The 12,599-nt window shown below is 36.3% G+C and overlaps 1 protein-coding gene across 1 annotated transcript in view; it reads right to left on the bottom strand.

The window, feature by feature from the left end:
- Positions 1-12,599, bottom strand: part of FZD3 (frizzled class receptor 3) — a 97,234-nt gene that overhangs the window by 10,855 nt on the left and 73,780 nt on the right. The window contains exons 5-6 of the mRNA XM_070480636.1: positions 9,457-9,605; positions 5,544-5,777 (exon numbers count right to left, since the gene is read on the bottom strand). Of these exons, the coding sequence (XP_070336737.1) occupies positions 5,544-5,777; positions 9,457-9,605 (383 nt within the window). The remainder of the gene's footprint in view (positions 1-5,543; positions 5,778-9,456; positions 9,606-12,599) is intronic.

Raw genomic sequence — 12,599 nt, 5'->3', positions numbered from 1 at the left:
CTTTTCATTAGGGCTTGCGGCGGTCAGGATGCTAGTTCATAAAGGCTACTTAATATAGTACCAACTTAAATACACAACTAACAACCTCCCAATGCTTTGTAACCCATGAAGCAAATTCTCTCCTTATCCCTTCCCCAGGATGCAGCTTCGGAGTGCGTCAACTGGGCTCCATTGCTCATCACAGGCCATCCTCTCCATCATTCTATTTATCTTGAAAGGCAGCAGTGGGACCTGTTAAAATTTTTTGTTGCGATTCTGATTCACTGAGTCCCCATTAGAGCTAAGAAAACTCACTGTCATATATACTATATGTGCGTGCATGCTAAGTCACTCAGTCGTGTCCAGCTCTTTGTGTGACCCTATGGACCATAGCCTTCAGGCTGCTCTGTCCATGGGACTCTCTAAGCAAGAGTACTGGAGTGTGCTGTCATGCCCTCCTCCAGTGGATCTTCTTGACCCAGGGACTGAACCTGTATTTCCTGTGGCTCCTGCATTGCAGGTGGATTATTAACCACTGAGCCACCGGGAAAGCCCCCAAATAACTATACACAGTTTTGTAAAAAGTATTTAATTTAGAATAACAATGATCAAAGAAAACAACCAAATATAATTAATACATTAAACTTTTAGTAGTATTTCTAAAAGTAAAAAGGAGTTAGCAGGTTTTTCCTTTTTTAAAGTCATCAAAAGAACTAGTCATGAACAGCTGAAGACCTACTGGCTATCAGAAAATATCAATTTATCATTTCTCTCAATTAATTATTATAACAAACTTCATGACTCATTATGAATCATTTGTAAAATTTAAAGATTCTAAAGACTGATTCATATACTACTGAGGTGATCTAGTCTTATATAGCAGTGCTTATCAAACAATGTTTTCATTAGATCATAAAGTTTAAAAATTAAGTCCTTTTAAAATGATAAAAGAAAGCATGTCTTCTCCCATTTGAGTAAAGCAAAAAAGAAAATTTAAGAATGAAAAACTACCTTTAGAATATTTTTAAATTTCTCAAGTTAATGGGTAAAAGAGCATTTAATTTTTATTTATTAAAAGACTTCACATTCAGAACATAAAGGTTTTAAATTTGATTTGTAAGTTTTGATGAAATAATTACAATGTTGCAAATTAAAATAATGAAAATAAAATAAGCATGTTATTCTAGTTAATAATTATTTTACATAATTATTGCCCTAAACTGAAAATTTTTCTAACTATGACTTGCTAGCTAATTTGGAGAACTTTCACCTCTTGATGACTTCATAAATATCTAATTCAAGTAAATATGACAAATGAAAAAAGCAAAATATGATGATATCAAAGTAATTAAAAATATGAATTACATTTTCTAAAACTGAAACCTAAATCTTTGAATTTAGTGAATAAGACTCAAAGAATAGCTTTTTCACAGAAAAAACTGAGCTATGTCTATTTAAGTGAAATATATGGTTATTCACAAAATTCTAGTATATGAACCACCTGCCCATGGATAATTAGGACTCAACTACACAGTAAAATGTCACCCACTTACCAAACTAACCACTCATTCTCAAATTCCATCCAGCTACTCATCCATTTCCTTTTCTATATCCTCTCATCTAACTACCAATTACTTATTCTTTGAAGTCGATATATATGTGTAGGTATATTTACCTAAGTCTATTTTATTTTACATAGCACTGAGATCAGTAATTATCCATCAAGGAATCTGGACTAGAGTGAGTACTGAGAAGCAGATATATGTGCATATGCGTAATCTCACAGCCAAGATAACATGAGATGATAAGAAAACCATGGCCAAAATATAGTGCTAACATGTAAACTTAAAAACTGACTGATGCAGAAAGAAATATCCATGAGATGGCATGCCCAAATTATCTCTAAAGTTATCTGACAGATTTATTTGTTTCCTCCCTCATGGCTCAGTGATAAAAAATCTGCCTGCCAATGCAGGAGACATGGGTTCGACCCCTGGGTTGGGAAGATCCCCTGGAGAAGGAAATGGCAACCCACTCCAGTATTCTTGCCTGGGAAATCCCACAGAGGAGCTTGGCAGGCTACAGTCCATGGGGTCGCAAAGAGTCGGACATGACTTAGCAACTGAAAAACAACACAGGGCTAGATACTGTCAAGGGATATACAGACACCTGTCAGCAAGTTCACATTCTCCAGAAACTGCAAACTTAGCTGAGGGAAAAAAACTGTACTGAAAATAGGTCACACTCAAAAAATGTTTAAAAAGCAATTAATTAGCTGCCATGGTATGGGGATTAAGCAGAACTTAAAGGATGAGTGTGATTTTAATTAACCAGAGAGATAAGAAAGGCCATCACAGGAGGTCATACGCTATCCCCTAGTTTCCACGACACTAAACTTTCATAGAGACCTTCATGTGTTTATAAGCATTTTCTCTGAATCAAATGCTAGGCTATTCTTATTGTATTGTTTTCATTACCGTATCATGTTCTTCTCCTAGAAGGGGACAACAGAGGATGAGATGGTTAGATGGCATCACCGACTCGATGGACATGAGTTTGAGTAAGCTCTGGGAGTTGGTGATGGACAGGGAAGCCTGGCATGCTGCAGTCTGTGGGGTCGCAAAGAGTCGGACTCGACTGAGTGACTGAACTGATGATGACTGATGATCTTGTTCTTGGTATGTCCTTTTTTATTAAGCTTCAAGGAATTCCATCTCACAGCTTTTTAATTACCACTACCTTATATTAAAGATTATAAGCTTTCTTACCTAAAAAGTTTAATTTCATTTAGATTACAGAAGCTAAAATTTTCCTATATTTAACTCCCTTCAGAAATTCTCTGCTCAATATGAACTCATTACTTGTATTACCATTTGCTCACCCTATTTATCTCCTCTGAGATATTTTCAGAGAGGCCAATCTGATCATTTGAAGTTCTGTAACACTGATCATCTCTAACACTCACTGTTTTAATTATATGCCAGCTTGAACTATTTTTAATTGGTTATTATGTATGTGTCATACCTTTCCTGTAAGGTTCTATTCTCCTGGAAAGCAGAAATCATACTTTAGCTTTCTTCTATATCTCTCTTAATACACAGAAGCCACATGCATAAGAGCTATAGTGTAACTGTTCACTCCTTATGGAAAAGGATGAGGCTAATAATGTCAACTATCAAACACTGCTGAAAGTCAGTTCATGGAGCCATGCTATGCTATCACGTCAGTCATGTCCAATTCTTTGTGCCCCTATGGCAGGCTCCTCTGTCCATGGGATTCTCCAGGCAAGAATGGGTTGCCATTTCCTCCTCCAGACAATCTTCTCAACCCAGGGATAAAATTCATGCCTCTTATGTCTCCTGCATTGGCAGGTGGGTTCTTTACCACTAGCGCCAACTGGAGCTAGCAGGTCATGGAGGCAGGTATTCTGAAAGATTCACTGGTTTCCTCTCTTTCTATGAGTGTCTTAAGTTAAGAGCTCTAATTTTACTCTAGAAACTTCCCAACTGGGCTTACTTACAACCTCCTCTCCTATGCTGTTGTCAAAGTCATCTTCCTAAAACACAAATCTGATTTTATCACCCCAATGCTCAAAGTCTTTTAATAGTTTCTCATTGCTCTAGGGGCAAAACCCCCGAACTCCTCAGTATCTCTTACAATGGCCCTGATACCTAATTGCCTTTTCATCCTCCTTGCCTCTGCATATGCTGTTTCATTGTCTGAGATTTCCAACTGCCTCCTCTGTACCCTAGTCAAATTAAAGTACTACCTGGTTTGTGAACAAGACTTTCCACAGTGACTTAAAAGGCTTTCTCCTCTGGAATCCCAAAGCACATTGTGTATTTTATCATACCTACTACTCTTTTGTCTTCCATCTCTGTGTTCCTAGCACCTAGAAGAATGCTTTTCACTTAGGAGTGCTGAATGAAAGGAAATGGCAGGAAAGAGAAAGGATCTTAGATGGTGGTTTAAAAACAGGTCATTGGTTATGTTAGAAGTTGGGCAAGAAGGTGAAAAAGACCAGAAATACAAGGAATGAAGGATGGAATTGGTAGAAAGGAAATATTCAAAATATTTCAAAAATCTGGCAAGGAAAATAAAAAGAAATGGATATAAGATAGAAAACATCAAAGATAAAGAAAGGCTGCTCCTTTTCAAAACCTAAGTAGCTGCGCAAGTTAGACTGCAAAAGAAAGCAAATTGAGAGGACAAACAGGAAGATCTAAAAAGAGAGTATGTCTAGGAATCATATCCTACATGATAAGGACAGGGAAGACTGAAAGAAAGGCTGAAAGGAGACTGGAAGGATACAGGACAGCCACGGAGACACAGAACAGAGAATTTCAGGCATCATAATTTTCATTCTTTCAGTTTCCCAAGCTTAGAAATCTTAAAAAAAAAATTTCTTTTGGCACATTCCTTCTCTCCAACTGCTTTTAATCCATCACCAACTCTGATCATTTCATTTCTTCTTGTTAACTATCTTTCAGATCAGTTCTTACTGTCTTGGCACATCACTGTTCTTTCATAAACCTCCATCATCTCTTAACTGAATTACTGCAGAGCTCCTACGAGGTTTCTAATTGTAGTGTCTCTATCATCAAATATAACAAGAAAGCACATCCTGCTCACTCTCAGACATTTCTCTGTGAAGCCTTCTCCCACCTCCTCCCCACCAGATTTAATCACCCCCTTGTTCATGCTACCAAACAGAGGCTGGCCAACTGTGGCCTGCTGGTCAAATCGGGCCGCTTTCTATTTCTGTGAACAGTTTTACTGGAACACAGCCACTCCTATTTTCACTGCGTACTGTCTGTGGCTGCTTTCATGGTGTTAACAGCAGAAATGAACGGTGCCAACAAAGCATGTAACCCACAAAGCCTAAAGTTATTTATTATGTTATTTCATTTATTATACAATATTAGTTATTTTTCTCTTCATAGAAAAATTTGACAACCTCTGGACTATACCATTATATTTGCATTTTACTTTAATTATTACTTTATCATATTGATAATAAAAGGGATAACAGGCACGTACTGAGACAGGCACTGTTCTGAGCAATTAGGTATATTATGTCATTTATTTTTTACAACATTGCTAAAGGGACAGATATTATTACTATTTCCATTTTACAGATGAGGAAACTGAGGCTTATTATTCTAGATCCCAGCTTTCAACTACAACACAAATGACTACTCCAATTTTCTTGAGCTTATTAAGAAAAAAGATCATGCCTAAATCAGTTTTGCATTCCCGGAGACTCACACAATGTCTGACATAGTAGGTACTCCATAATTGTTTGCTAAGTTAATTTCACTAAAATAACCACTTTTACTCTGCCTTCTCCCTGATGTGCAACGACTCCACATTGCTCACTGCATCGCGTCTAAACTCCTCTGACTGGCATTAAGTCTGACCATAATCTGGGACAACTGAACCTAGCAAAGTTCAGAAAGGTTAACAATGACCAACTTCTATTTCAGAATTAGCTGCTCTTCCTTCGGACGCCGTGTGACTCTAACTCAGCACGTGAAATAAACTAAGCTGCCGATAAAACTCACCTGCCATCACGGGACCTGTGGAGGCTGCCGTGGTAGCTGCTCACTTTGCTGTGGACACTTCCTGCTTTGCTCCTCTGGTCATCCACCATGGCCAGCTGCGTTGAAGAAGCGTGTGTGGATGTCCCTTGAGTGGAAGTTCCTCTTGATTTCCTTATGATAGGAGTATTTGGATCCCTCAGGAGGGACTGAGCAAAATCAGGTTCCTGGAGTACCTGTCGGCTCTCATTCACTATCCTAGATGACAAAATACTAAGTGTAAGATAACAACCTACAGACCAAAAACAATACTGACAGACTGATGTTATTCTTCAAAAAAAAAGCTCTCCAACCAATGTCTTTAGGAGAGATGTAAGGTAACACTGTTGACAGAAGAGAGACTAAAACAAAAATCTGTGTCAATCTGTCCCCTAAACTGGTATGATGGAAAGAGGTTCATATTAAAATAAGGAAATCAGGATTTTAGTTCTAACTCTATCAATAAATATGTGATCTTAGGCAAGTCACTATCCCCTTTTCTTAATTTTCTTCATCTATAAAATGAAGGCATACAATTTCATCATTTTTTAAAAGTCCCTTTCGGCTAAAGAAATTTATCATTCTCGAGGACACTGAAATATTGCAAAGGTACTACTATAAAGTAAAAATATTATTTTCTTGCATGGTTTATAGAAGTAGTGGAGGCCTCATCATGGCATAGACTCATTTTTTTAATTTGTAAGAGCAGTTGTTTTTAGGTTACAAGTTGATTTTATGACAGAAGCTGTTGTCTAGTGCTTAAACATGAATGACCGTAACTAGAACAAAATGTATGAAAAATTAATTTAACCAAACATACAATGAAGTCCCAGACATAATAAAGACTTAGGAAAAAAAGAATTAAGGGGATGAATTATGTCCAGAGCTAAAGTTTTCAACTGCTATGAAAAGGCTAAAAGCAGATAGGTGTTTATGTTGATGAGCAAAATGGTAATTAAAGAGCCAATTAAATAGGTGCAAAGGCCGGTGTATCAGTTTGGGTAAATAAGCGACTATAAGAATCATAAAGCTAAAATTAAAAAAAAAGAATCATAAAGTTAAAATTAGACAATATTACTAAAAAAAATATTCTGATGTGAAGATTAGATCATAAATTGACAAAGTGCACATATTCTAAGTTTTCAAATTAGAAAAGAACCACTGCTGTTATTGCTATTGTTATTTTTAGTGCTGGGGTAGAAGGACTCAAAGAAGACTAGTATTTCTTGAGTACCTGCATAGTGACAGGTGTTTTACATATATTCTCTACTAATCTTTCTTAATAATGTTCTTATTATGGAGATTAACTTCTAAACAGACACTTCTATGGGGTAGATGTCCATCAAGAGTAAATATTGTGGTTCCCAATTTATAGATGAAGAAACTGAGGTCACAGGGATTAAAGAACTTTTTAAAAGTCATACAGCAAAACAACAGTTGGGGATCAAACTTAAGTTTAAATGTTTCAAAGTGAATCATAAAGTAATGATAAAACACAATGTTTACATATATCCTGAAAGTATCAAAAACTAGATAGAAGAAGGAACAACTCAAACATAGTTATTACAACATTTATTCTTCTGTCATCAATGGCCCTGTGCACATGTACATACATCCAAATTTGCTCTGGATTGTTAAATTTATTTTCTAAACTTATTTTTAAAAATTGGTTCAAACTGACTTCTGGTCATTCCAAAACTTCAACCTAACTTCAAATGCTGAAGGTCTGTCTCCTCATTTTACAAATAAGAAAACAGGGGTTCAGAAAAATGAAGTGATGTGACCGAGGTAACTCCAAAACAAGATTTCTAAAAATATTTCAACCAGTGTCAGAATTATTAGCAAAAGCAATCTTAAATGTGGCTTCCCTGAGAGAAAGAACACTAATTTGATTGGCATAATTTTAGAAGCCAGTCTTTCGACAACACGGCGTAACAGAGGGGTGAACAGCAGAGACTGGAGGCTAGAATCAGACTGCTCGGGTTTGAATCTCAGTTCTGCCACTCACCAGCTATTGAACCATGGTTCTGTGTTCTGATCTGTAAAATGACAATCTTCCTTACAAGGTTGTCTAGAGAACTAAATGATTTAATGCTTAGAACAGTGCTTGGAGTATTAAGTGGGCTCAGTTGATTGGAAACCATTATTATGGTTACTCTCTAGTCACATCTCACAGGCTCAGCCAGACAAATGCTAGAAATGACTGCAGGCTGCTCACACTCTGGAGGAGCGAAGACTCCAGCCCAGAGCACAGCCCCAGCTGGAGGGTCACAATGACTCTGCTGAGGCAGGGAAGTAGGTGGTAGGTCCATGGTTCCAGAAAACCGAATGGAAGGGTTTGGGGAGGTCTAACCAGTTTCAAAAGGATTCTGGCCCAGCCAGGATCCCCCAAATAACTGGAATGAGTCCCCAAAAGGGCAGCATTGGTTCAGTTTAGCCCCATCTGGAGTTTCTAACACAACAGAATTGCTGTGTGACAGAATGGCCTGTGTGTGACCCAGAGGTGACCAGGAATGCTAATTCAAACCTTCTCCTTAGAATTATGTTTTACTGTGATTAAAATACATTTAAAAATTTCAAAGAATACACAGATAAATCTCCCAAGTAAGACTGTTGCACAGAAATCAAGGACTTGGTCTGTTTTGTTTGCTATTAAACCTGTGGCATCACCGAATAGTTAATGGCACATAGTAACCACTCATTAATGTCTTTCTCAAAGGATGAATTTCCACAAAATACATTTTTGTCATTGTTGAATTAACCTTTCCCTTCTTTCCTTCTCTGCCCAATGAAATTGCATTTAAAGGAGAAATGCATTGTCTGATATCACTAGCAGTAGTCTCAGATATGGTAATAAGGAATGTATATTTTAAAATTGTGATTTTATAGATTTCAATCTAATCTGTGTAACAGAAGCTGCTAATTACTGATAATTGAGAAAACACAAGATTCTGATAATGTGGTAACTTAAGATGTATTTTAAAAGTACATTAACCCATACAAAACACAATAACATTTTACATATAATCTTAAGACTTTAATAGAAATTAATTTTCACAAAATTTATTTTCCATGTAACTTAAATAAAATCATAAGAATATGGATTCCACTAACTTAGAATTTGTGACAATTCAAACACAGTATAAATATTAGCTTTACACTTAGTAAAAAGTTTGGTCATATCTGTTCCTTTGGGAATACTGCAGGGTCTTATTTTGTTCTATTAATTAAGGGGTCAAAAAGTGAGATTCCTCAAATATGCCCAAATCTTATATTATCATGACTCTCTAATATGCAATTTGGTCAACTATAAATTAAAATAACATCTTTAACAATATTTCATTTTATCTGTTAATATCATTTTACTATTTTGGCTTTAATGTGTATGACTTAGAATAAAATAACATGCTATCCCTTTAAATAACTTATGGTGTAACTTGGAAGAACAATGGACAACTGGAAATGGAAGTCTAATACTGTGTAACTTTAGCCAAGGCACTGAACCTCTCTGTGCATCAGTTTTCACATCTTTAACACAGAGATGATAATACTAGTCATCACAGAAATGTCAAAAAGATCAAATAAGAATATACATATATAAGCATTCATTTGTTTTTAAGAAGATTATAATTTGGAGTTTTTTTAAAAAAGATTGGCTTTCCCTCAAATATTCTGAATTAGTACGGAACAGGCCTTAAGCCTGGTTCTACTTGGCTATCTTTTCTGAGTTAAGTTTTTAGGTTTAAGATTTAATCATACCTGGTGGCAACTGAGGTTATAATCTTGTTGGAATATTTCCTCCAAATCCAAATTGTTTCAACACAGGAAACACACACACACACACAAAATTATGTAAATGTGAAGCCTGTGAACACCATGATAATTTACTTCAACTTACTCTTTTTTCCTACGACCGTGGAAAAAACTGGCCCATTCAAAGCAAGTCTTTTTGCTTCCAACCCAAAAAATGGAAGGAATACCAACTATGAGAGCCATCAAGTATTTCATCAGAAAGAGAATCAGATCTGGACGACTCATCTGAGTAACCTACAAGAAGGGAAAGAAGAGTATCTTAAATATATAAATAGAAATTTCTATTAAAGACCACTGTAAAATCTTTTTAAATAAATAGTAAAATAATTATACAAGTCTGATGTTTGCACTTACACAGTCCTATGATTTTCTCATTATATGGAAAAGATATACTGCTGAAAATTTGACAATGACTATATATACTATAGCCTGAGTTCTAAAATTTTCTTACTAGCCCATATTAGATATTGTCTAAAGGAAAAGATTACTAATATAGAAAATAAACCATGAATAGGAACAGAGGCTCAAATAATACCTATATTCTTCTTGGCCAATTCTGCTCATCCTATCATTGGTTATCACAATATACAATTAGGAAAGTGTTAATCATTTCCACCATTTTATTAGCTTCTGTTCTTTTATTTAATATGCGCCTCCTTTCATGTCTGCTTTGCTGGCTGTTTTCAAGCTTCCTCTTTAACCTATGAGTTATTTATAATACATTTTTTAGTTTCTATTCAGGTGAACTTTTTTAAAGATTTTTTTTTTTAATTATTGATTACAAGTTAAATTTTTATAGTCACAGAATGTAGTCTACTTGATTCTGGTTACCTTATATTTTGGAAACTTCTTTTGTGATTTAGGACATAGTCCATTTTTTAAAAGTACTTGTGTGCTCAGAAATAAAGTACTTGTGTGCTCAGAAATAATGTACCTATTTGTTAGGTACAAAATTTTCTATATGTATTAGACCAACTTTATTAGTTGTGTTGTTCAAATCTTCTATATAGGCATTCTCAAAGATACTGTAAGTCTGGTTCCATACCACCACAATAAACAAATACCATAATAATGGGAGTCATGGGGATTATTTTGTTTCCCAGTACATATAAAACTTATGTTTATATTATAATGTAGAATGTAGTATCTACTCATAAGAGTCTAAAAAACAATGCTCATGTCTAAATTAAAAAATGTTTTATTGCTAAAAAATGTTAACCAACACTTGAGTCTTCAAGTGAGTCATACTCTTTTTGTTGTGGAGGGTCTTGCCTCGACGTTGAAGGCTGCTGACTGATCAGGGTGGTTTCTGTAGGATAGGATGACTGTGGCACTTTCTTAAAACAAGATAATAATGAAGTATGCTGCATCCATTGACTCTTCCTTTCATGAGAAATTTCTCTGTAGCATGAATTACTGTTTGGTAACATTTTACCCAAAGTAGAATGTCTTTCAAAACTGAAGTCAATCCTCTCAAACCCTGCTTCTGTTTTATCAACTAAGTTTATGTAATATTCTAAATTCTCTGTTGTCATCTCATCAATCCTCACAGCATCTTCACCAGGAGTATATTCCATTAAGAATCTAAGATAAAAGAAAATTAAATCATTTTCTTAATGCTCACCCATGACAAGCAACTCCTCATCCATTAAAGTTTTATCATGGGATTGAAGCAATTTAGTCACATCTACAGGTTCCACTTCTGATTCTAGTTCTCTTGCTACTTTTCTACCACATTGGGTGTTATTTCCTCCACCAAAGTCTTAAAGCCCTGCAAGGCACCATGAGGGTTGGAATCAACTTCTTTCAAACTCCTGCTAATATTTATATTTTGACCTCTTCCCTTGAATCATGAATATTCTCAATGGCATCTAGAATGGTCTATCCTTTCCAGGTTTTCACTTAACTACCCAAATCCATCAGAGGAATCACTATGGTAGTTATAGCCTAAAAATGTATTTCTTATGGGACTTCTCTGGCAGTCCAGTGGATAGAATTTGGCACTTTCACTGAGGTGACCAGGTTCAATCCCTGGTCAGGAAATTAAGATCCTGCAAGCTGAGAGATGTACCATTCCCAAAATATATATTTTTTTTCCCCCAAATATATTTCTTAAATAATAAAGCCTTGAAAGTTGAAATTACTCCTTGATCTATGGGCTGAAGAATGGATGTTGAGAAGGTAGGTATTAAATAACATTAATCTTGTACATCTCCATCAGAGTGCTTGGGTGACCAAACGCACTGTCAATAAGCAATAATATTTTCAAAGGAATCTCTTTTTTCTGAGCAGTAGATCTCAATAGTGGGCTTCCAATATTTAGTAAACCATGTTGTAACCAGATGTGCTGTCACTCATGCTTTGTTGTTCCATTTACAGAGCACAGGAAGAGAAGATTTAGCATAATTCAGAATGGCAAATGAGCATTTTGTTGTTGTTCAGCTGCCAAGTCATATCCTACTCGTTTGAAACCCCATGGACTATAGCCCACCAGGCTCGTCTGTCCATGGAATTTCCCAGGCAAGAATACTGGAGTGGGTTGCCATTTCCTTCTCCAGGGGATTTTTCCAACTCAGGGATCAAACCCACGTCTCCTGCATTGGCAGGTAAATTCTTTACCACTGAGCCACCAGACCAGCTACATTAGCCCCTAACAAGAGAGTCATGCTGCCCTGTGAAGCTCTCAAGGCAGGCACTGACCTCTCCTCTCTAGCTATGAAAGTCCTGGTGGCTTCTTCTTCCCATAGAAGCCTGTTCTGTCTACACTGAAAACCTGTTGTTTAGAACAGCCACCTTCATGAACAATCTTCTGGATAAACTGCTACAGCTTCTACATCAGCACTTGCTGCTCTGCCATGAACTCTGATGCTACAGAGATGACTTCTTCCCTTAAACTTCACGAAATCCACCCCTGCTAGCTTCAAACCTTTCTTCTGTGGCTTCCTCATCTCTCTCAGCCCTCACAGAATTATAGTTAGGGCTTTGTCTTAGATTAGGCTTGGCCTTAAGGGAACACCATGGCTGCCTGATCTATGCAGATCCCAAAACCTTCTCCATATCAGCAATAAGGCTGTTTTGTTTTCTTATCATTCATGAATTCACTGGAGTATCATTTTCAATTTACTTTAAAAACCTTCCCTTTGGATTCACAACTTGGCTGTTGGGCTCAAAAGGCCTAACTTTTGGCCCGTTTCAACTTTCAACATGCCTTTCTCACTAAGCTTAATC

The sequence above is a fragment of the Odocoileus virginianus genome, chromosome 18 (genome assembly GCF_023699985.2).
Source record: "Odocoileus virginianus isolate 20LAN1187 ecotype Illinois chromosome 18, Ovbor_1.2, whole genome shotgun sequence".
NCBI lineage: Eukaryota > Metazoa > Chordata > Mammalia > Artiodactyla > Cervidae > Odocoileus > Odocoileus virginianus.
The sequence above is the reverse complement of the archived record's forward strand: the minus strand, read 5'-3'. Positions and strand labels throughout refer to the sequence as shown.